The following is a 23249-nucleotide window of genomic DNA, read 5'->3' on the forward strand; positions in this document are numbered from 1 at the left end:
ATGCGCATTGTATATAAGGAGGGGTCTGGAATCAAAAGGAGCGAGGGTACTCCGAAAGGAGATAAAGGGAGCTGAAAGGAGGGGCAACACCGAGGGTCAAGGGTTTGACTCAATGGTGTTTCCCAAAGGAGGAGTGAAGGGCCAAGGCCCAAGGAGGAAGGTGTCAGGGCACACCCGCCCAACCCCGCGCCCCGCGCCGCACTACCCTACTCCGCTCCCCCGATATCACCCCCCGAGTCTCTTTCCTCACTTTTCCCCTTTCTCTCTCTTTTTATTCTACGGTCGATTTCCCTTTTCTCTATGTACCACTACATACCTAACCCCTTTCCCCCGATCGCCGCTCGCGCCGCGCGCACTCCTGCCTACCGAGCGGCCACCTCCGGGATCTCCCGCGGAGACACCCAGGGAGGTGCGGCTGTGCACGGAGATGACGTGGCCTCCTCCACGTGACCCTGACCGCATGTATATAATAGCGCCTGGGGTGGGAACAGAAGAAGCAGCCTTCTTCTCAACTTCCCACTTCAGGTAAGTACCATAGCTTCTTCCTTTTAATGATAAACCAACTTCCCACTTCAGACCAAGTGGTTGGGGACGCTCACCCCACGACGGGACCGCCGCTACGCATAGCCGACATCTGTCCCATCGAGTCCCTCGCACCGGGACCTCGCCGCTTTCGGAGCTGTCCCTGACAGAAGGAAGGAGGTTGGGAGTGGGGAATGGCTGACTGACTGAATAGAAAGGAAGCAGCAGCCCAAATAGGAATGAGGGAGAATAGCGGAATTGAATGAAGCAATGCAATAGTTGCAAGGTCCGACATAAGTCCAGAAAGTCCGAACTCGGAAGTTAAACTCCGGAATATTGGCAAACGTAATTAAATGGAATGAGCTAACCAATACAATGGATATAAGTGGAGGTGGGGTCAAAGTCCGAGGTCGGAGCTAAGACCGGAGGTTCCGGAAACAGAGATGCGAACAGGATTCTGGAGCGGAGGTCCGGAGTCAGGAGCATAGGTGTTGCGTGCTCATCTGGAAGGTGTCGAGGTTGAGGTCGGATCCGGAATGTTCTGGAGTCAGACCGAAGGGTGTGTCAGAGCCGGAGGTGGGATAACCTCTTGGGAGTCGGCAAGGAGAAGGTGACGGAAGGGAAGTAGGACTCCGGAAGTCTGGTTCAGAGTTCCGGGAGCCCGGAGCAGAGGTTGGGATTGTATGGATATGACAACTATCATCCACACGCTTTATTCTGATTTCATCTTCATTGTCAATGGCCAGCCAGTCATCTGAGTAAGGACCATGGACCCATCTCCACCAAGGATGAACATCCCAACGGTCGTCCGTCCCGGAAGGGTCATACATTCTTCCATCCAAATCCCTCATCTTCTTCTTTTTATCCACATTACTGCTCTAGAAGATGAATGGGATGTCGTTGTTGCAGTGGTTGTACGAGAGGTAGCGGCAGCAGGCCAACGAAAGCACTAAGGAAAAGACAAAAAGAGTTGAAACATGTGAATGGAGCATGGTGGAAAGTTGAGTGACAGCTGCCACTCTCTTTCTCATGTACCTGATGGACAGGACAAAATGGTGGTCGCACATCGGGGGATCGCAGAGCACATTGTTATTGTTTCTGCATAACCAAAATGATGTCGGAGTTTGGATCGATCGATGATGCAAATTGGTTGAGACAAAGGAAAGGTCGATTGGCGGTCAAACGCGGCCACTTGGTCCACTTAAGTCAGATCCTAGCTTACTGCGTGCTTTTTCCCAACACTTTATGATCCTAGCAATTTCACTGCCCCAAATTCTATGATGACTGTCCATTGGTGTTCCGCCCACCTTGGACACCCAGTGGGCAAAGCCTCATTAGGTGGATTATTTGTATAACTTTTGTTGGCCCCTAATAGGCAAAACCCAGCCTGTATATACAGTTGTATATCCACTTGTATATACAAGCGTGTGAATTAACTTCAGCGGCCGCTGCCCCTACTTACAGTTCGTGTGGAGTGGTACTGCGATATTGAACGGAAATGAGATTGCGCAAACAGAGTAGCATTGCGATGAAGACTTGTGAGAGTATGTACAAATGATATCAAGACAACCATTAGCATGATATGGAGTATGAGTGCAATCGTATATACAAATGAAGCAATGACATTAAGATAATGAGATAAACATTAGCATGAGGGGAAAGCTTGCAAAAATATTGTACAAATGGAATGATTATAAGAAGCTTATGTGTTCATATGATTAAAGTTGAAGAAAGTCTGCGATTGTTGTGGATCAGCTGTCAGGACACTGGGAGACATCCCTGGCACCTCCATACCCATCATAGGTGGGAAATGGTGTTGGTGAGCAGTGAATGGGTAGCTGAAAGGCGGAATTGCTGGGGTTGAAACCAGTCCATATGGCATGCCATGAAAAGTACCGGCAGGCTGGCTGTTCGAGGGGCCAGGGAGAGATGCAAAGATATCGGGATTGTGGATGGAGATGGGAGGGAACCCCACAAGTCCAGCATTGCTAGGCAATGGTTCTTTGTCAGGGACAGCTCCGAAAGCGGCAAGGTCCCGGCATGCGGGACCGGTGGGACAAGTAGCGGCTGTGCGTAGCGGCATGGGGTGAGCGTCCCCGACCACTTAGTCTGAAGTGGGAATGTGAGTTATCATTAAAAGGGAAAGCTACACTACTTGCCTGAAGTGGGAATGTGAGAAGAAGGCTACTTCTTCGGTTCCCACTTCAGCTGTTATTATATACATGCGGTATCAATCACATGGGGTGCGCCACGTCACCCTCGCACACAGCCACGGCTCTCTGGGTGCCTCTGCGGGAGATCCTGAGAGGGCCCGTGTTACAAAAATGGGGCCAGAGGCGCCCATTTTCGTCTGTTCTTGGCGCAGGAAAGTGGAAAGTGGAGGTGAGGCGGTTCATAGGTTTTACAGGTGGTTTCACAGATGTTGTAACATGAGGTTTAACAGATGTTAGCACAGCGGGTTTTTTGGTAATTGTTGATTCGTTAAACTTAATTACTATATAAATCACATGATACAGAACCCATAAGAGTCTAAAATGGAAATTCCCATTTCCATAACAGCCTGCTGTGGGTGCAGGGCGAGTGCAGTGGCAGTGGCAGCAATATAGGGATGGTAAGATACAGGAGGGGAAATGGGCATGCGTGCCAGTGATACATTGAGCAGCAGGAAAGGTGGTCCATGTAAGAGAGAGAGAGAAAGAGAGAAAGAAAGAAAGGAGAACAGGAGAAAGGAAGAGGGAGAGGAGGGAGGAGCGGTGCGGAGCAGGGAAGCGGAGCGGGGGTCGGGCGGTGTAGGAGAAATAATGGTCACACTATGAAAACCCATTATGAAAATATGCCAGATAAATCACAAAACCTCATACGACAAGTAGATATGAGAAAATAGAAGGGCCTGAATTTTAATGAATTTTTACGAATTTTTACGAATTTTTACGAATTTTTACGAATTTTTACGAATTATTATGACTATACAAAAGAAAGAAAAATAGCAAAAGTGTTTCAAGCTTACCATCAACGAGACGGAATTCTTGGGAGAATTTATAGCAAATATTAAACCAAGAATTAGGACAATCGACCAAGATTTGACTATAAAAACAATCAGAGAACCTCCATGGAAACTACGTTCCCACGTCCACACACGTAGCCAAGGATGGAAGTACCATGGAACAAGGATTTCTCAGGAACTAATGCAAAGTTCAAAGTCGTGTCTATAATAGGGAATGTAGATGTCCCCCAAACGGACCCAATGAGAGTAATTACAGGGGAAACTACCCATAAACGACGGAGATATGACTAAAACTCCTGCAAAATGAGGACAATGTCTAAAAGGCAAGCGCAAAAATTAACCAGTAACGACCGAGACAAGCTTGATAGCCCATTAGAAAGGAAGGGATCTAATCTTAATCCTCCCAAATTTTCATAATAAAAGGATCATGTGTTAATGAGATATCCAATAACGGGAATAGCGACATCAAAAGTCCGAGCTCAGGGAAAAGACGATGTTTGCGTAGGATCCATAATTCAAACACACAACGAAATTTACACGGAAATTATGAAAAATGGGGAACTATAGTTATGCAAATTTTCAGCCCAAACGGTCCAGCCGCTGTGAAGTTATACCCATGACAGGAATATAGAAATCTGCATCATTGTCATATCCATCCCCAGCCATCGACTTCCGGTCCCTCCGTTCCCTCCGGTTTAACTCCACTCCTTCTTCACTAACCTTGGAGCTCCCGTATTCTGCAATCCTCTTGGTACCCCTCGATGGTCACCACCCCCTCATTTCAATTTATTACCTACGCCTCCCGAAGTATGGAGCCCTGAAGACTTCCGGACAGCTCCGACGTCCGCTAGCACACTCCTGCCTCCGCTGGGCAATACACTCGCCTGCCCTGCAGAGCCCACCTTTGGGCCTATCCCTCCTTTCTGTTTCTGGGTTATCGCCTGCCTTACCGCTAACCCCGCGACCCGACTCGTCAGTAATATTCAGTCGGCTAATGCTTTAACCCCGTTAGCTCCGCCCCATTCGGCTCCACCAATTGCGGACCTGTCTTCGCTGTAACCATATATATATCCTGCTTGTACATAGGTTACACTCCAGTAATAAAATCAACTAGAGTTACCCCCCCTTCGGTTCTGATTGCCAGTCAGTAAGTTAGGGCACGGACATGTCACTAGGCACAGCGCTCTTGGCAGAAGTCGCTGAGGCCAAAGCCCTCCGCTACGGAGACACTCCTTCATCTCGAATCTGGTCTCTGACAATCATGTGTAATGACATGTGAGGGTGGCGATGCGCAGGGAACCGGCCATCAGAACCGAGATTTCCCTGCGCATCAGAACCGAGATCTGCACTTCGGCAGATCACGAAGACCAATTTCCGTCCAAATAAGGAAGAGCCCGGTCAAAACAAAGCACAGAAAGTACAAAACAACCTTAGATCATGAGGGGAAAATCTGAAATAAATCACAGAAGCCCATATGAAAGAAATAAACACCTGCGCATATCATAAATCCTGAACAATTAAACGGAAACGGTGCCTGCATACGAACGACTATGGGAACGACACACATGATTACCGAATGTGCGCGTGAACTTTTGCTAACTCAACAAATACCAGGAAATAGGTCACAACCTTAGTACCATTGGAAAGGTGGGAATAAATGGAAATTTATGATACCAAGAACGTGAGAAAACATCCAGAAATGAATGAGATACAAGGACATGAAGTTAGAAATCTGGAAACATGCAGGAAGACAGCTTCAAGAGGTCCAGAGTCCTAAATAAGGTGCATAAAAATATGATATCTTCAAGGACGACCTACTATAACAATGAACAATACATATGGAGGATTAGGATGTGATAATACAAAAGGGAATCAGGGAATATGAACGAAATTCACGAAAACCACTAAACTATGACAGACCATGGCAGGAATTTTAGGGAACGATGTTCTAATGAAGTGGAGAGCTATAACACATTTGTTTGAGTAATTCTTGACTACGGGCAACTTTTTCTTTCAGTTTCAAACCTGAATAATTCACTCATTTACCATTTCAGTCTCATTTTAACTAAATGTCACTAAATAAAATTGGAATAAATCAGCTGAAGGTCTCAGCACAGCCATACGCATAGTAATGCGAAGTTTGAATTCAGAATCATCGAGTCATAGCAAATTTAATGGTATATATAGGGAATTTGAAATAGGTAACTGCGACAAATGCAGTGCAGCCAAGTTCTATTTAACCATTAAAATAGCTTAGGCGAGGGAGGACAATAAGGATTCTAGGCACAGTCTGACTGCAGTAGAACCGCAGTTCAGCACAGCAAAAGCGCAGTAGAACTATAGCATGAAAATTTCATTTTTTATTCAGTTTGAGAAAAATACACTGTAAATAAATCCTGTAAATAGAAGGTAGAGCGTGAAAAAGGAAGGCGACCCAAGGAGTATAAAAGGGAGACCCTTTCTGCAACTTTTTGCCCCCCCCTAGAGAAGTAAGAAAATAGAGTATTATTTTTCTCAAGCATTTCTGGTTGTCACTCCAGTGCGAAAAAGTGATATACAGTTAAGATTGCCACTGTAGTAAAAGGCAGCAATTAAGGAGAGAAATATTAAGTAAATATTTCAACAGGAGAGCTGGTTAACACTCCAGATTTCAAAGTGTAAACACAAAACAGTTATCTTGCTACTGTTAAAACAAGCAATAAAATAAGACAAAAATAAAACAAACCCAAGGGACACTCCAGACACAATCCAAATCCATTAACTGAATAGAATCTTTGAAACTTCACCAAGTAGAAGATTAAATTCAAGTTAAATTCCAAATTAAACAACGCTACACAGAATTACACCTAGACAAATTAAGAAATTTCAATAAAGAAACAGCTCCGCAGGGCTCAGTTTATCTGTAAGTCAATTCCTAGGAACCTTAAAACTAACCTATAAAAATAGAATTAGCCAAAACACTCGGATTGGTACTATATTTACAATAAATAATACTAGTACACTTCCCCATCCTAACTAAAGAACCAGGGAACAGCTTGGTGGTGGTCTTGTTTGAACCTCCCAACTGACCTTCCTTCGTTCTCTCCTTCAGCACTTCAACAACATTGGCACTGACCCTCAAACACTCAACCCTCAATCCTCATTGTGCCCTCACTTCTCCTTGTCATTACCACCATCAACCGGCTCCAGTGCCAAACTACCCAGAACTCGGTATCACGCTACTGGGGAACCATAGGTCGAATGGGAGGATCGGGCACAGCAGTACGCCCCATTTCCACTCCCATAGCTAACCCATGCCCACAGCTACTGATTTCGCTCTTGCTGTAGAATTCCATACAATGCACGATCGACTTCGCACTGGAAGACTCAGTCAAATGCTCATGGAGTGTCATGGAGTGTCATATGTTTATTTTGACCTTTCCCCATCATGTAAAATGCTATAATGTCCCATGATGCATCATGGACATTCATAATGCTCCATGAACATGTATGATGAGTCAATGCATGAGATGTCACAAGCACTTATGAACTGTCATGTGACAGACCTTATTTGTGACAGCACTGACTGACCAACCTCCAACTCATGGACTTGTGTTGGCACTGCACTGAACTCCACTTTTCCTCCAGCCACCTTTGCTGCTTGGTGTCAGAAACAGTGCTTGAGGGATTCATGGGAAGTGGAGCAGAGTATGGCAGTGTGAGTGATCACTTAGCTGATAGGTTACTCCATTGCAAGGCATCAGGGGGTTGAGATGTTGGTTTCAACAACTCAGTGGGAGTGTTGTGCCACATGCTCTAGGCTATCCTGTATTCAGGTGTAGTGGAGGGAACCTGGTGGCAATGTAGGCTCAAGTGAAGATGAAGTCAGAGGTGATCTCACCTTCCCCTCACCTTTCCTTTTTCCTCTTTCTCTATGTACCACCGGTGCACCCACATACCTGGGAACACTGCACACCCCTCCTGTGCCACTACACCCTAATGCCACTGCCCCTATCACCACACCCACTGCACACATTCCCACCCACACAGTGGCCACCCCCAGGATCTCCCACAGAGACACCCAGAGGGGTGCAGCTGTGTGCAGAGATGACATGGCTCCTTCCATGTGACCTCAGCCACATGTATATAACAGCACCTGGGGTGGGAACAGAAGAAGCAGCCTTCTTCTCACTTTCCCACTTCAGACTAAGTGGTCAGGGATGCTCACCCCATGACAGGACCACTGCTATGCATAGCCACTACTCCTCCCATCAAGTCCCCCATGCTGGGACTTTGCCACTTTCAGAGCTGTCCCTGACAACTATGGACAAGAGGACTTGGGGGTATTCTAGTTGACATTCAAACTGAGGTACATAGGTAGTATACTATCTACAATGCATAAATACGGAAGGGAGAACACAAGAACCAGGGAGACAGAGAGTGAGAGAATGAATGAGAGTGGAATGAACAATTAAACAAAGAGGCTGTTAGAACATGCAGATTCGGACGACTCCGGAATGGAATTGGAGACTTAGCATGGAAGGACCTTAGCCTCAGCGACTCAGGCGGAGCGCTGTGCCATTGCTGGTTGTCCTAGGGGTCCCTAATTTTGGATCTAGCAGAGGGAAAGTCTCTTGGGGGGAATTCATGTCGATTTCGGACTGAGGTTACAAGTTACTATGTACATTGTATATAAGGAGGGGTCCAGAATCAAAAGGAGCGAGGGTAGGACGAAAGGAGACAAAGGGAGATGGAAAGAGGAACAACACCGAGGGTCAAGGGTTTGACTCAATGGTGTTTCTCAAAGGAGGAATGAAGGGCCAAGGCCCAAGGAGGAAGGAAGGAGGTTGGGAGTGGGGAATGGCTAGCTGACTGAATAGAAAGGAAGCAGCAGCCCAAATAGGAATGAGGGAGAATAGCGGAATTGAATGGAGCAATGCAATAGTTGCAAGGTCTGACATAAGTCCAGAAAGTCAGTTAAACTCCGGAATATTGGCAAACGTAATTAAATGGAATGAGCTAACCAATACAATGGGTATAAGCAGAGGTGGGGTCAAAGTCCAAGGTCAGAGCTAAGACTGGAGGTTCCGGAGATGGAGACGTGAACGGGATTCCGGAGTGGAGGTCCGGAGTCGGGAGCATAGGTTTTGCATACTCATCTGGAAGGTGTCGAGGTTGGGGTCGGACCCGGAATGTCCCGGAGTCGGACCAAAGGTGGTGTCAGAGCCGGAGGTGGGATAACCTCTTGGGAGTCAGCAAGGAGGAGGTGACGGAAGGGAAGTAGGACTCCGGAAGTCAGGTTTGGAGTTCCAGGAGCCCAGAGCGGAGGTCAGGATTGTATGGATATGACAGAGGCAAAGTAGGGAGGCAACTGACAACCTGGGTGCCAATATAGTAGCAGATCAAGTGTCAATAATTTACATATTCATTCTTCACCTGGGTTCTTGTCTTTGATAATCCCCACTCATTTCTGCACTGGACCAACTGTGTTACAAAAATGGGGCCGGAAGTGCCCATTTTCGTCCATTCTGGCACAGGAATAGGGAAGGGGGTTGGACATAAGGGTTTACAGGTGGTTTCACAGATGGTTTAACATGTTGTTGAACAGGTAGTGTGGCAGCGGGTTTTTGGTTAATTATTGATTGGTTAAACTTAATTACTATACAAATCATGTGATACAGAACCCATAAGAGTCTAAAATGGGAAATTCCCATTTCCATAACAAACTGGCCCTTCCCATGATTTCTCTCCCTTATTTATACCTTGTAAATACTTTCAGGGACCTTAGTCTGAAATCAACTAGAGCAACCCCCTCTTGTGTGATGCTTTCATATCACTTTCAACTGAAGGGTAACATGTAATTAACCATTATGCCCCCAACTGTCATTGTTGTACCAACAATCCTAATTTATGATCAATCACAATGATTCTTGGGAAGACTCATAGTGATTCATGAAGGTCCATGAGGGTCCATGATCCTTTATGAATGCTCATGACACTTCATGACACTTCATAGACAGGCATGTAACCACTCAAAACCTGCCTGGAACCATTTAAGTCATGAGCAATCATGACCCCCCATGCAGGTTCATGACATCTCATGAAATTCCATGATGGTTTGTCATGAACTGGCATGACTGTGTATGACACTTCATGCTGCTTCATGAAGTTTGGTGACCATTCATGAAATGTCATGACTTCCATGATGGTTCATGAACCACCATTACACTTTTTGCAAGTTACTGTCATGATGCATTCCAATCGTGGCATCATTACCTTGAAGGTTCAGGAACCCCAATCGACGTCGTCACTGACCACAAGAACCTCAAGTATTTTTCCACCACCAAACTCTTGACCCGGCAGCAAGCCTGCTGGTTGGAGTTCCTCTCCCAGTTCCACATGACGGTCCAATTCCGTCCCGGAAGACTCGGAGTAAAACCAGATGTGTTGACTAGACGCTGGGACATCTATCCCAAAGAGGGGGATATGGACTACGCTCACATCAATCCACAGAACTTCCGACCGGTCTTCACTTCGGAGCAGCTCACTGCGTCCTTACAAGCCACATTCCTAGCTGCCACAGTAATCCGAGCAGCCATACTGGTCGACACAGAGGCTCTCCATTGAGACATTCTAGCCTCCCTCTCCTCCAATACCACAATCTCTTCTCATCTCGCTTCCCCCAACCTCCCCAACTCCCACTGGTCCATTGATGCTGAAGGCCTGTTAAGGCTGGACAACCGCATTTATGTTCTGGATTCCAACGATCTCCATCTCCATGTTTTGTGAGACAAACACAACCACCAACTTTCTGGACACTTTGGTCAAAACCGGACTCTGGATTTAGTACATCATGAGTATACCTGGCTGGGCATCCGTAACTTTGTCAAGAGTTACGTCTCCTCCTGCACTTCTTGTGCCCATGCCAAAGTCCCCCATCATAAGCCTTACAGCTTGCTCAAACAACTCCCCATCCCCGAATGTCCTTGGAACTCCATCTCCATGGATTTCATCGAACAGCTACCCTCCTCTTCTGGATTCACTTCCATCTTGGTTGTCGTGGACCGCCTGTCCAAACAGCGCATTTTCATTCCTACCCATGATACCATCACCTCTCTGGAACTGGCCAAGCTCTTCCTCCTCCATGTGTTCTCCAAGCATGGAGTTCCTTCCCACATCACCTCCGACAGGGGTCCGGAGTTTGTCTCTCATTTTTTCCATTCACTTGGTAAGGCCCTCGACATCCGCCTCCACTTCACCTCCTGTAAGGAGACAGTCAGACCGAACAGATGAACCAGACGCTTGAGCAGTACCTGTGCATCTACAGTAACTACCAGCAGGACAATTGGTCTGAACTCCTGCCTCTTGCGGAGTTTGCATAAAACAATGCTCCGAATGCCACCACAGGCATCTCTCCGTTCTTTGCCAACAAAGGCTACCATCCGAACATCACCGTTCACCCAGAGCGAGACCTAACATCAGTATGCACCCAGGAGTACTCTGTAGATCTCGACTCCCTCCATCACTTCCTTCACAAGGAAATGCACCTCGCTCAGATCCGTTATCAGGGCCCGGCAGACTCCTGTCGGAGTCCTGCCCCAGCTTTCGAAGTAGGAACCTCGGTCTATGTGTGAGGTCTTAGGGTGGCTCAGCACACAAGGCCGTAAGTGATACAAGATAGTGTATTTTATGGTGGTGTGTAAGCGGTTACCCGGAGGTTCCCGCTTGCCCACGTGACTATGTGTATCTAATTTACATGTGACTCGGGGTTCAGGGCTATTGCCCTGACACCATATAAGGGTATGGCCAGAGGAACGATTGGCCTTGTGAGACCTGGCATCACTCCACCTGCTTCCTGATCTAGGAAGCGGTTTTACCCAGTATTGGGTAAGGTCACATCATCTGAAAGTCAGATGATGAATTTAACCTCCCTTGGGGGTGGTTTATCTGTTGGCTGGACAGGTGGATCACTGTGGGTTTCCCCATAGTGAGTAGACGGTATAGTGGTATCCCTTTCAGATGATGAAAGGGAAAAAGTTGAAAAATTTTCCCCAAGAGTAGGTTACAGAGAGTGTGATCTCTGTCTCTCATGGATAGACCATGAGGTTTTTCCAGAGGAAAAACCGGTGTTGGCATTGCTTCAGCAATGGGTGACTTCCCAAAGGGTAATTGGCTAGACCACTTCCCACCACCTGATGAACCTGGCCCTGAGTGTGGGTGGTCATCCTGTGGCCCGATGTGGTGCCATTCCACCATATTCTGGGAGAATCCCCTCTGCTCCCGCATATCCAAAGAAGGATAAGAAATATCGCGCATGTTAAGTCCATGCAACGATGGTTGTCCCCCAGATCTGGGGTTCCCAAGGCACTGACTGTGTGCCTTGGTCTTCCTTATCGATTCCCAGACTTTTAGTCTGGTGATTATCTGTTCTGTACTCCCCACCCTCCATTCAGGTGGGAACTGGACAAAGTCCAGAAGTGCCTTGGATAGAGGCGAAATCGATGCGGGTTTATGTGTCGATTTGGGTGACATGGACTCTTTGTCCATGTTAGAGTGGATGCGCCCATTCCTGGATGAAGCGCTAGTCTCACTGCAGTTGTGAGACGATGACCGCAATGTGGAGATTTTTTCCACATTTCTTTCACTCAGGACTGGCTCCCTGTGCAAGCGGGGGTCATTCCATGAGTGTTTTGGATGATTCCCAGTCTTGTAGACTGGGGTTTGAACCGGCTCGCGCCTAGGCGCCGAGCTGGACGTTTCACTATGGCTGCGAGATGGTAACGACGATGTGGAGATTTTTTCCACATTGTTTGCAATCAAAAACGGCTCCCTGCGCGAGCAGGAGTTGTTGTTTGATTGTTTTGCACAATTCCCAGTCACATAGACTGGGGATTGAACCAGCATGCTGCTATTTTGCGAGCTGGACGTCTCACAGTTAATGTGAGACGATGTAGACACTGTGGAAGTTTTTCCACATTTTTTGCGATCACTAACAGCTCCCTGTGCTGGCAGGAGCTGTTGTTTGATCGATTTGTACAACTACCAGTCGCATAGACTGGGGGGTGAGCCGGCTTGCTGCTATATCGCAAGCTGGACGTTTCGCGGCTGATGCGAGACGATTCCGTAGATGTGGACGATTTTTCCACATTTTTTGGAACTCCAAACGGCTCCCTGCGCAGGCAGGAATGGTCATTTGGTTGTTCATGACAACTCCCAGTTGTATAGACTGGGGAGTGAACCAAATTGCTGCTATATTGCAATATGGACGTCTCACGGTTAATGCGAGACGATGCTGGAGATGTGGAAGATTTTTCCACATTTTTTGGAATCAAAAATGGCTCCCTGTGCCAGTGGGAGTGATCGTTTGATGGTTTTGTGTAACTCCCAGTCAAATAGACTTGGGAGTGAACCGGCTTGCTGCAATATTGCAAGCTGGATGTCGCGTGGGTGATGCGAGATGAATCTGAAGATGTGGACGATTTTTCCACATTTTCTGGAGCTCCAAACAGCTCCCTGTGTGAGCAGGAGCAATCGTTTGGTTGCTTCTGATGCCTTCCCATCACATAGAATGGGAGGAGTAATGCTTTGAGGCCCGGGTGGAGGAGCCTGGGCATAAATGATGATGTGGCAGGTTTTGCCACATAAGTTTTGCCTGGATTTGGCTCCCTGCACAACTGGGAGGCATCACACAAAGCCTTTGTACCCAACTGAGTTGGGTGAAGTGCAGGAGAAGTCATCTCCTTGCGAAAGCAAGGGTCTTCTGATGACTGAATTTGCGCACCCTCGTGAAAGGAGGTTCTCCTGCTACAGGTGACAGCTCTGCCTGGCACATAAGGGGTTGTGCTGGCATTACTTTCACCTGTTTCCCAGTCTTATTGACTGGGGGTTTTGTCTCCTTGCTAGTTGCAAGGGTCTTTTGCTTGCCGGAGTGGCAAGTGGAATTTGAATGAAAGTTTGAACTCACTTGTTTTCCACATAAAATTGTGGTGGTTCCTAGCGATGCCAGGGATCAGTGTGATATCAGACAAAAAGTACTCAAAAAGGTGTAAGGTGGGTGTCCTAGAACCCAGCTGTGAGTATCAAATATGTATGATTCACAGTGGGTAGGATGATAGTGACCTCCCTGGGTCACATGACCCCCTACATACATGGACCGTGACCTGACAGTTATCCCTCGCTAAAGCTTGGTCGTGTGTAGGATGCCTGTACCACTAGCAGGCAATGTTCAGTCGCCTACAGCTACCATCGGCAAAGATTCACATGGTTCTGACACATCCCCGGCCACCAACTTCCACTCCCTCCAATCCCTCCAGTCTACCTCCACTCCTTCTTCACTAACCTCGGAGCTCCCATATTCTGCAATCACCTCGGTACCCCTCGATGGTCACCACCCCCTCCTTTCAATTTATTACCTATGCCTCCCTAAGTATGGAGCCCTGAAGGCTTCCGGACAGCTCTGACATCCGCTAGCGCACTCCCACCTCCGCTGGGCAATACATTCGCTTGCCCTGCAAGCCCACCTTCGGGCCTATCCCTCCTTTCCATTTCTGGGTTATCGCCTACCATTCCATTAACCCCGTAACCCGACTTGTCGGTAATATTCAATCAGCTAATGTCTAACCCCGTTAGCTCTGCTCCACCATTTGTGGACCCACCCTCATTGTAACTATATATATACTCAACTTGTACATAGGTTACACCTCGGTAATAAAATCGACTAGAGTTTACCCCCTTCAGTTCTGGTTGCCAGTTTAGTAAGTTAGGGCACGGATGTGTTACTTGGCACAGCACTCCTGGCATAAGTCGCTGAGGCCGAAGCCCTCCGCCACGGAGACACTCCCTCATCTCAACCTGGTCTCTGACAACCCCGGCTTCCACACCTGGCCTCATCCTCTGGTGTCAGGGCACACCTGCCTGACCCCATGCCGCACCCCATGCTGTACTGCACTACTCCGCTATCACTCCCCGTCTCTCCTTCCCCATTTTCCCCTTTCTCTCTATTTCTATTCTACAGTTGATTTCCCTTTCTCCATGTACCACTACATACCTAACCCCACCCCCCCTGATCGCCGCATGTGCCGCGCACACTCCTGCCTACTGAGCAGCCACCTTCGGGATCTCCCACAGAGACACCCAGGGAGGTGCGGCTGTGTGCAGAGATGATGTGGCTTCCTCCACATGACCCTAGCCACATGTATATAATAGTGCCTGGAGTGGGAACAGAAGAAGCAGCCTTCTTCTCAACTTCCCACTTCAGACTAAGTGGTCGGGGACGCTCCCCCCGCAATGGGATCGCCACTATGCACAGCCGCTATTTGTCCCACCGAGTCCTGCGCACAGGGACCTTGCCGCTTTTGGAGCTGTCCCTGACATCTGGCCACTCCCAGCTGGGGTCCAGATCCTGACAAGACTGTTGTGATGCATATGAAGCAAAGTGTCCATTTCAGTGATGATCTGGACAGGTATTTGGGAAATGGAACAGGAATCATGGCCATCAAATTAGAGGTTGAGGGTGATGCAAACGATGTGGATTACCACACACCCACATTAAAAAGGAAGGAAGGCCTTGCCTTTGCAGACAAGACCTATGGCTTGCATCCCCAATGCTGCACTGAGTGTGGTGGGCATGTTATAAAAATGGGGCCTAATTGGCCCATTTCTATAGCGTTCAGGTGCAGGAGGGGGCCGTGACATTGAGAAGATGTTACAATTAATGTAACAGGTGTTGTAACAGATGTGTTTACAATAACATGGATATCAGGTGTTTTGGGTAGTAATAGTTGGTTAGTTGTTGTTATTTACATGTCACATGATATTGTACTGCATAGAGCCCATATGCTGTCTGATTGCTCATCTGACATCTACTTGTAGTGGAGGCAACAGGGATGACTGAGCTTGGGCACAACTGGAGAGTTGCCAACATACTTTCATTCATGCTTGAGCGTCATCTCCATTTTGTTGGTTGGCATCATAGTGTCCCATGCTTGAACAAGTCACTACCATGTGATTGGACCCCACATGAGTCTGCATGGTGTATAATGCAGCTCATTCACCAGGATCCGGAGCAGATGTTGAGGGTGGAACAAATGACAGATGGTGAGGAAAATGTCAATGAAACTTCAAAAAAACACAGCCCACTGGTTTGGGCTTACCAGACGAGTACCTGAAGCGTGAGGTGCTACACTATGCAACCAGATGCAAATGGGAACATTATGAAATACATATTGCCTGAACACAAGACAAGGAGGGCAATTGCAAAGACAGCAGTCATCCTAGCATGAACCCAAAAACATAAGGAAAGCATGCCAAGCCCCCCAACTGTGGAGATGGAAGGAGATTCGGTTGGTGATAATAAAATATCATCCCTGTCTTCCAAGCGATGCAAGAAGTCCAAAGCCACTTGCACATGCACCCTCACAAAGGCAAAACCTCCCCATGTGACACCTGGGGGCCACAACCAAATGAAAGAAGCCATGGTACCAGAGAATGAGATGAAAGGTCCACAGGATGATGGCATCGTACCCAAGACACCACCTCGCAACTCACCTGAACCAGGCAGGTCTTCATCATCAGTAAAGTTAGAGGTAATAAACCTGACAACGTTCCCATCAGGTGTACACTCAGGCTTCCAGCAAGGACATGGGCTGCAACTCCCTGATGACCCAGAAAACGGTGTCTTCTTGGAGCAAACCATTCCGGAATCACATATGCCAATGGTCATCCCTCCAATTAGGCTCATCCATCCAACACTGCATAGTACTCCCCTCAAAGTTCAACCAGTGTTAAAGATTAATGGAAGTACACACCTCACTGTAAATGAAGGTCCAACATCCTGGGCACCATTGGAGGCACCATCATCTGTATCAAGCCTAAGCAGTGAGCCCCCCACCTTTGACACCTTGTTCAGGTGTGCATGAAACTCAGTGTGGTGGGCTGCATCGAAAATGGTGCCAGCAGTTCATTTGAAGGCATTAATGGAAGAAAACATGTCAACATTGACATCATTGCCCTGCACATTACTGAGAAGGAGCCACCTCCTGAAGTCTTAGATGTTACTCAACACTGGAGAATGATTAGCACCATTGGAAATGAGCTTTGTGACAGGGGGGCTGATGTAGGAAAGGTTGCCAGGAGAGTGGTCCAACTGCTTGACAAGTTGGAAGTGAATGACAACAAGGATGTGATAGCTACATGGATACAGATGTTGCCCAGTTGAGTGACCCAAACATCACAACCAATCATTGGAAGGATATGTAGGTTATCTTACAATGAAAATATTGCATGTGTCATTATTAAACCTATGGGCTGGGCACAAGTGCAAGGCATAAGCTCAGCAAACGTAAAATACAGCAGGAACTTATATGCTACAAATTATTCTAGAGTATATACAAAGTGAATGGAAAACAGTCACAGACAGCTACTGTGTGATGTCATGCACCTCGCTGACTACTACTTTCTTCTGGAGTCAGCTTGTTTGGGGGAGCAGGAGGACTCTCTGCCACTTTGAGTGTAAAAAGACCAGTTTTTGGCTGCCAGAAAATGGACTCAAACTCTTCTTGAGGCAGGTTTCCTGATCTCTTCAACATCTCAGTTGATCAGAGTTGTCATATCCGTGCATACCCGATCCCGACCCGACTTCCAGACCTCCTCCTTCCCCACCTCCGGAGTCTTACCCTACTGCTGTCTGTTCCGATACTCACCTTCGGTCCTGGTAACACACCTCCTCTTACCTCCAATGCCACTACTACTCCTCCTTCCCTCTCCTCCCCTATCTCCATCCGCTCTGATACTCACCTTCGGACCTGACAACTCTCCTTCCCACCACTCCTTCCCTCTTCCCTTTCTCCTCTCTCTCCCCTCTGGTACTCTTCCGCCAACCTCCTGCCAAGTTACGACCTTCCACCACTGTCCCATACTTCATACTCAGGCACTGCTCATACCTTTGCTCCGAGCCTCCGTCATAGTCCCTACCTCGGACTTTGACTCCACCTCAGTCTTAGTCCATTGCATTGGTGACCTCATACTACATAAACACCATTGCCAATATTCCTCGGACTTTCAACCCCACCTCCATAAGCTCCGCAACCTCCGAGCTTCGCAGATCACCTTCGGCACTTTCGCCGCTTGTAATGTATCTCTCACGTTTTCCCCTCATCCCTATTTGGACTGCTGCTTCTTCCCATTCTAGCCAGTTAGTCATCATCCCCACTTCTCCTCATCCTCCTGCCCCTCTGGGCCTCACCCTCCCTACCTCCTTTCAGACATATCACAGGTCCTGCCTTATGACCTTCAGTACTGCTCCGCTTCTGTCCACCCTTTGTTCCCGTTCGGACATCTTTGTTCCGATTCAGATCCCCTTTGTTTCCTTGTGCTTTTTCCCCCTCCATTATATATATCGGCGCTTGTACATACTCGTTTTGGGCTCAGTCCGAAATCGACCTGAAATGCCCCCTAGAGACTTCCTGCTCGCCTACTGTGAAATTAAGGACCAAATGGACAAACAGCAATGGCACAGCGCTCCACTTGAGTCACTGAGGCCAAGGTCCCTCCATGTTAAGTCTCTGATTCCACTCCGGAGTCGTCTGAATCCGCGACACATCTCTAACAAGAGTTTGATGCCCTTGAAAAGCTGCCTCTCAGAATCAGCAATAAAATGGACAACACAAGGGTAAATAGAGTCTTTGGCAGGGTAGATGTGAGGTCTCAGGGGGGTCGCTCAGCACACCAGACCATAAGTGTTACAATGGTGTGTAATTTACGATGGTGTTGAGTGGTTACCAGAAGTTGCTGCTTAGCCACATGACTCTATGTACACTGTTGTTACATCAGGCTCAGGGTTCAGGGCTATTGCCCTGACCTTCTCCCCCTTTGCATGCATGTGCAATGCATATGTACATGGTTTTAAGAAGGAAGAAATGAGTTCAAGGTGAACATTATTTTTCAAAGAGAGTTTGTTATTGCTACTTTAAAGTGGGCAATGTGTACATTTAGGAAGAGGATGTGAAATAAGGAGGAAAAAAAATGAAGGGGTGTGGGCCGTTACTTTAAAGGTGATACATGGATTTTTCAGGAAAGAGAGGAAAATAGAAGAAGGATGTTTCGAAAATAGATTTTGACCCAAAGATTATATATCTTTGGTATTCCTCCTCACTTGTTCTGTGAGGAGTCATGTGTCAATGGTGTTTACACATGGGCAGGCAGTGGTGGATGTGGGTTAGATGGAGTAGAAGTTTCCACAATTGTTACTTGCAGTTCCTTGCATACAATATTGTGTGCAGGGCCTCAAGTTGGAGGAAGGTGTTTTCATGGGTGTGTCATGACCATGCACTCCGGCCCATTCCCAGCCCGTCCCAATGCCGCCTGAGCCCATTCCCACTGCACAAGCATGAGCCCTGACCTGAGCCCTGTTCTCCTTGAGGAGCCCCTGCTCACTCCCCCGCTTGCCCCTTGACTCCCCACAGCCACACCAACCTCCCTGCCCTGAGTCCACCTCCAGCCCCACACCTGGCGTGACTCCGTGACATCGCCTATCCAGCCAACTTGGCCCCATAGGGGCCGCTACCATTCCCGCACCTGACTCTGGCCCAACTCCGAGTGCAGCACTGCTCCGATACCATTGCCGCTTTTGCAGCCCTATGTTCTTTCCTTTTGTTTACCTATTATTGTTTGTTTTGACCCTCGGTCATTGCCGGCCACTGTGCAGCCAACTCCGCTCCTTGTCTCTATTTGCTTCCGGACCCTTCGGCCTTCGGCCCGGGTCCGCTTCTATTCATTCTCTCTTCCTATTTATACCCTGCATGATACATTATTGTACCTTAGCTCTAATATCAACTTGATCTCCCCCCTTAAGTTAACAAGGCAATTCCAGTAAGTTTGAAATGAGGGCCAAGAGGCAACTAGGGGGCACAGCACTCCTTTTAGAGTCGCTGAGGCCGAATGCCCTACCCCTCAGGCCTTGTTTGCAGCATTGCAGCAATCACGGACTATAGCGGCCTGCATTGGCAACCTTCGGTGCCAACTGAGGACCAGTATCTAACAGGGCACATCAATGGTGTATTACCATGTCACTTTCCCTTTCTTCAAGGGTAGAGTTATTGCCCTGGAGGAGGGTTTTCCTCCAGGTTGTTCATCTGGACATCTGATTGCCATGTTGGATGCGATGCTGTAGCCTGGGCTACATTGTTGAGTTGTGGACTCAACAAAGTGGGCACTTCCTGGGTTGGCTGTCAGGGCAACCACACCTGACCATACAACCCCAGAACCACCTTCCCTGACTTTCCCCACTTCCCTCATCTTCCCATCCTTACATACCACTCAAAACTACAGCCTGCATGCAAACCCATGTGACACCTTTTCCAAATCGCAGGAACATGCTTGGCTTCTGCCCATAGTGACATTATGAACGTACAGTACATTTCCCTTTTATAGCAGCCAACTCAGGAGTTCCAAGAAATATTTCTTGGTTTCCTTTGCTTTTTCATGAAGGTCTTTGTGTACCTTGCTGCTTTTAAAGGCAGCTTTGGCCTGTTTGTACCATTGTATGAATGCTTTTCCACTCACACTTGTCCACCAAGCATATGCAGCATCATGCACCACTTCTGACCCCACTGTTCTCCTCATGGGGAAGTTGGGGTCAATTGTTATGTCAACAGGAGTTTTGACTTTGCTGAACTTGTTGAGTTTGGTGGTCTCTGTCATATCCGTACAATCCCGACCTCCGCTCCAGGCTCCTGGAACTCCAAACCTGACTTCCGGAGTCCTACTTCCCTTCCATCACTCCCTCCTTGCCGACTCCCAAGAGGTTATCCCACCTCCAGCTCCAACACCACCTTTGGTCCGACTCCGGAACATTCCGGGTCTGACCCCAACCTCAACACCTTCCAGATGAGTATGCAACACCTATGCTCCCGACTCCGGACCTCCACTCCGGAATCCCATTTGCGTAGGCTCTGTCTCCGGAACCTCCAGTCTTAGCTCCAACCTTGGACTTTGACCTCACCTCTGCTTATATCCATTGTATTGGTTAGCTCATTCCATTTAATTGCCTTTGCCAATATTCCGGAGTTTAACTTCCGAGTTCGGACTTTCCGGACTTACATCGGACCTTGCAACTATTGCATTGTCCTATTCAATTCCGCTATTCTCCCTCATTCCTATTTGGGCTGCTGCTTCCTTTCTATTCAGTCAGCTAGCCATTCCCCACTCCCAACCTCCTTCCTTCCTCCTTGGGCCTTGGCCCTTCACTCCTCCTTTGGGAAACACCATTGAGTCAACCCCTTGACCCTTAGTGTTGTTCCTCCTTCCAGCTCCCTTTGTCTCCTTTTGGAGTACCCTTGCTCCTTTTGATTCCAGACCCCTCCTTATATACAATGTACATAGTAACTTGTAACCTCAGTCTGAAATTGACCTGAAATGCCCCCTAGAGACTTTCCCTCTGCTAGATCCGAAATTAGGGACCCCCAGGACAACCAGCAATGGCACAGCGCTCCGCCTGAGTCGCTGAGGCCAAGGTCCTTCCACGCTAAGTCTCCAATTCCACTCCGGAGTCATCCAACTCTGCCCATTGTAATGGGTCTATCAATCTAGACTCGCAACCCAGGCCTGGGGGGTAGGTATCTCTCTATCTCTTAGGTAGATGTGGGTCCTGCGAGTACGGTGCTGATACTCTCTCTAACCTCTAACTAACTGTCTGTACAGTTGTCATGGAAGAGTCCGATAGAAATATAAAAGGAAAGTCACATGCATGAATGAAAGAAAATAGTAAGGAAAATAAAGAACAAGTCATATCTCCTCAACCACTCCACCAAATCCGACGATCTTGAACTCGTCAGAACCACCTCCACAGTCTCTACAACTCCTACTATTACCACGACTCACCAATCCTAGTCCCTGATGCAGTAGGGGGTGAAATGCGTGATAAGGGTTGGTTTGACCTGCATGGACTTGTCCCCACAACACCGTTCTAACAGTCTCATATAACATGTGGACACTTCCCTGCAGGGTAGCTTGCCCATAGGGTGCTGAGGTACTCAGCAGCCCACTGCCTCTGGCAGTGGTCCCCATTTGGGGGTCTGCCATCAGTTGCCTACTGCTCTCCCTCTTCCCCTCGACATGGGTTTTCCCTCCTGGGGGAGGGCCCTTATGCAACCTGGACAGGTGTTAGAATGGGCAGACTCGGACGACTCCGGAGTGGAATTGGAGACTTAGCATGGAAGGACCTCAGCCTCAGCGACTCAGGCGGAGCGCTGTGCCATTGCTGGTTGTCCTGGGGGTCGCTAATTTCAGATCTAGCAGAGGGAAAGTCTCTAGGGGGTATTTCAGGTCAATTTCAGACTGAGGTTACAAGTTACTATGTACATTGTATATAAGGAGGGGTCTGGAATCAAAAGGAGCAAGGGTACTCCAAAAGGAGACAAAGGGAGCTGGAAGGAGGAACAACACTAAGGGTCAAGGGGTTGACTCAATGGTGTTTCCCAAAGGAGGAGTGAAGGGCCAAGGCCCAAGGAGGAAGGAAGGAGGTTGGGAGTGGGGAATGGCTAGCTGACTGAATAGAAAGGAAGCAGCAGCCCAAATAGGAATGAGGGAGAATAGCGGAATTGAATAGGACAATGCAATAGTTGCAAGGTCCGATGTAAGTCCGGAAAGTCCGAACTCGGAAGTTAAACTCCGGAATATTGGCAAACGTAATTAAATGGAATGAGCTAACCAATACAATGGGTATAAGCGGAGGTGGGGTCAAAGTCCGAGGTCGGAGCTAAGACCGGAGGTTCTGGAGATGGAGACGCAAATGGGATTCCGGAGTGGAGGTCCGGAGTCGGGAGCATAGGTTTTGCGTACTCATCTGGAAGGTGTCGAGGTTGGGGTCGGACCCGGAATGTCCCGGAGTCGGACCGAAGGTGGTGTCAGAGCTGGAGGTGGGATAACCTCTTGGGAGTCGGCAAGGAGGAGGTGACAGAAGGGAAGTAAGACTCCGGAAGTCAGGTTCAGAGTTCCGGGATCCCGGAGCGGAGGTCGGGATTGTATGGATATGACAACAGGGTCGCCTGCCCATGGGTTGGTGGGATAGTCAGTGCCCCACCCCTTGGTGCACTAGTCCCCACTTGGGGTCACACCTCATGAGGCCTGTGTCAGGGGATGGACCCCGGGTCCCCATGACCCCTCTCTATGGCCCACAGTCTAACCTGTGAACAGCCCTGTCCAGGGCACAACTCTACTGTGGGTAAGAAAGTGAATAAGATAAGGGCAAGTAATGTACACTTGCTTACTGTGGGTAAGAAAGTGAGAAGAAGGTTAACTTCTCACTTTCCCACAGTGGCCCAATATGGCAAAAACTTCCGGGGATACCCGGAAGTCACATGAAGGTAGGATCTGGGGACCGGAGCATGCAGCGCATGGATCATGTGGCACGGAAGTGTGCATGGGAAGTGGAGCGGGTCCGGATGTGGGTCCGGGTCCAGGCTAAGTCAGGGTATTGTCAAAAACCTGGATCATAGGGGAAAATGCGTGAGTCCAAATGCAGGCAGGGCTCAACTAGAGGGGATCCGAGAGCTCCGGTAGTGGACCAAAGCTTCTCCAGGAGGCCCAGTTCTGCTGGATGGTACAAGAGGCTCTAAGAAGGATGCGGCCTCAGCAACTCAGAGGGAGCGCTGTGCCTCTGTTACATCTCAGTTAGTCCTTGTATTTCATGTGTCTGAGGTATCTTGTAGAAAGGGGTCGGGATTCACTTCAGAGGGACTTTGGGTAA

At 48.2% G+C, this 23249-nt stretch overlaps 2 protein-coding genes across 2 annotated transcripts; one reads left to right on the top strand and one right to left on the bottom strand.

Annotated features, from left to right (window-relative positions):
* Positions 1 to 1827: 1827 nt before the first annotated feature.
* On the bottom strand, positions 1828 to 2605 carry EI90DRAFT_3149530 (uncharacterized protein; the record flags this gene model as incomplete). The annotated part of the gene is made up of 1 exon (XM_039065593.1): positions 1828 to 2605. The coding sequence occupies one exon, from the start codon at positions 2603 to 2605 to the stop codon at positions 2225 to 2227; it is 381 nt and encodes a 126-aa protein (XP_038923992.1). The 3' UTR covers positions 1828 to 2224.
* A 13202-nt stretch (positions 2606 to 15807) lies between these two features.
* On the top strand, positions 15808 to 16721 carry EI90DRAFT_3114807 (uncharacterized protein; the record flags this gene model as incomplete). The annotated part of the gene is made up of 2 exons (XM_039062714.1): positions 15808 to 16365; positions 16413 to 16721. 2 exons carry the CDS (start codon positions 15808 to 15810, stop codon positions 16719 to 16721), a joined length of 867 nt encoding a protein of 288 aa, XP_038923993.1.
* Between the last annotated feature and the right edge of the window lie 6528 nt (positions 16722 to 23249).

This window comes from Cantharellus anzutake (genome assembly GCF_015039405.1).
Source record: "Cantharellus anzutake strain C23 chromosome Unknown EI90scaffold_1, whole genome shotgun sequence".
Taxonomy (NCBI): domain Eukaryota; kingdom Fungi; phylum Basidiomycota; class Agaricomycetes; order Cantharellales; family Hydnaceae; genus Cantharellus; species Cantharellus anzutake.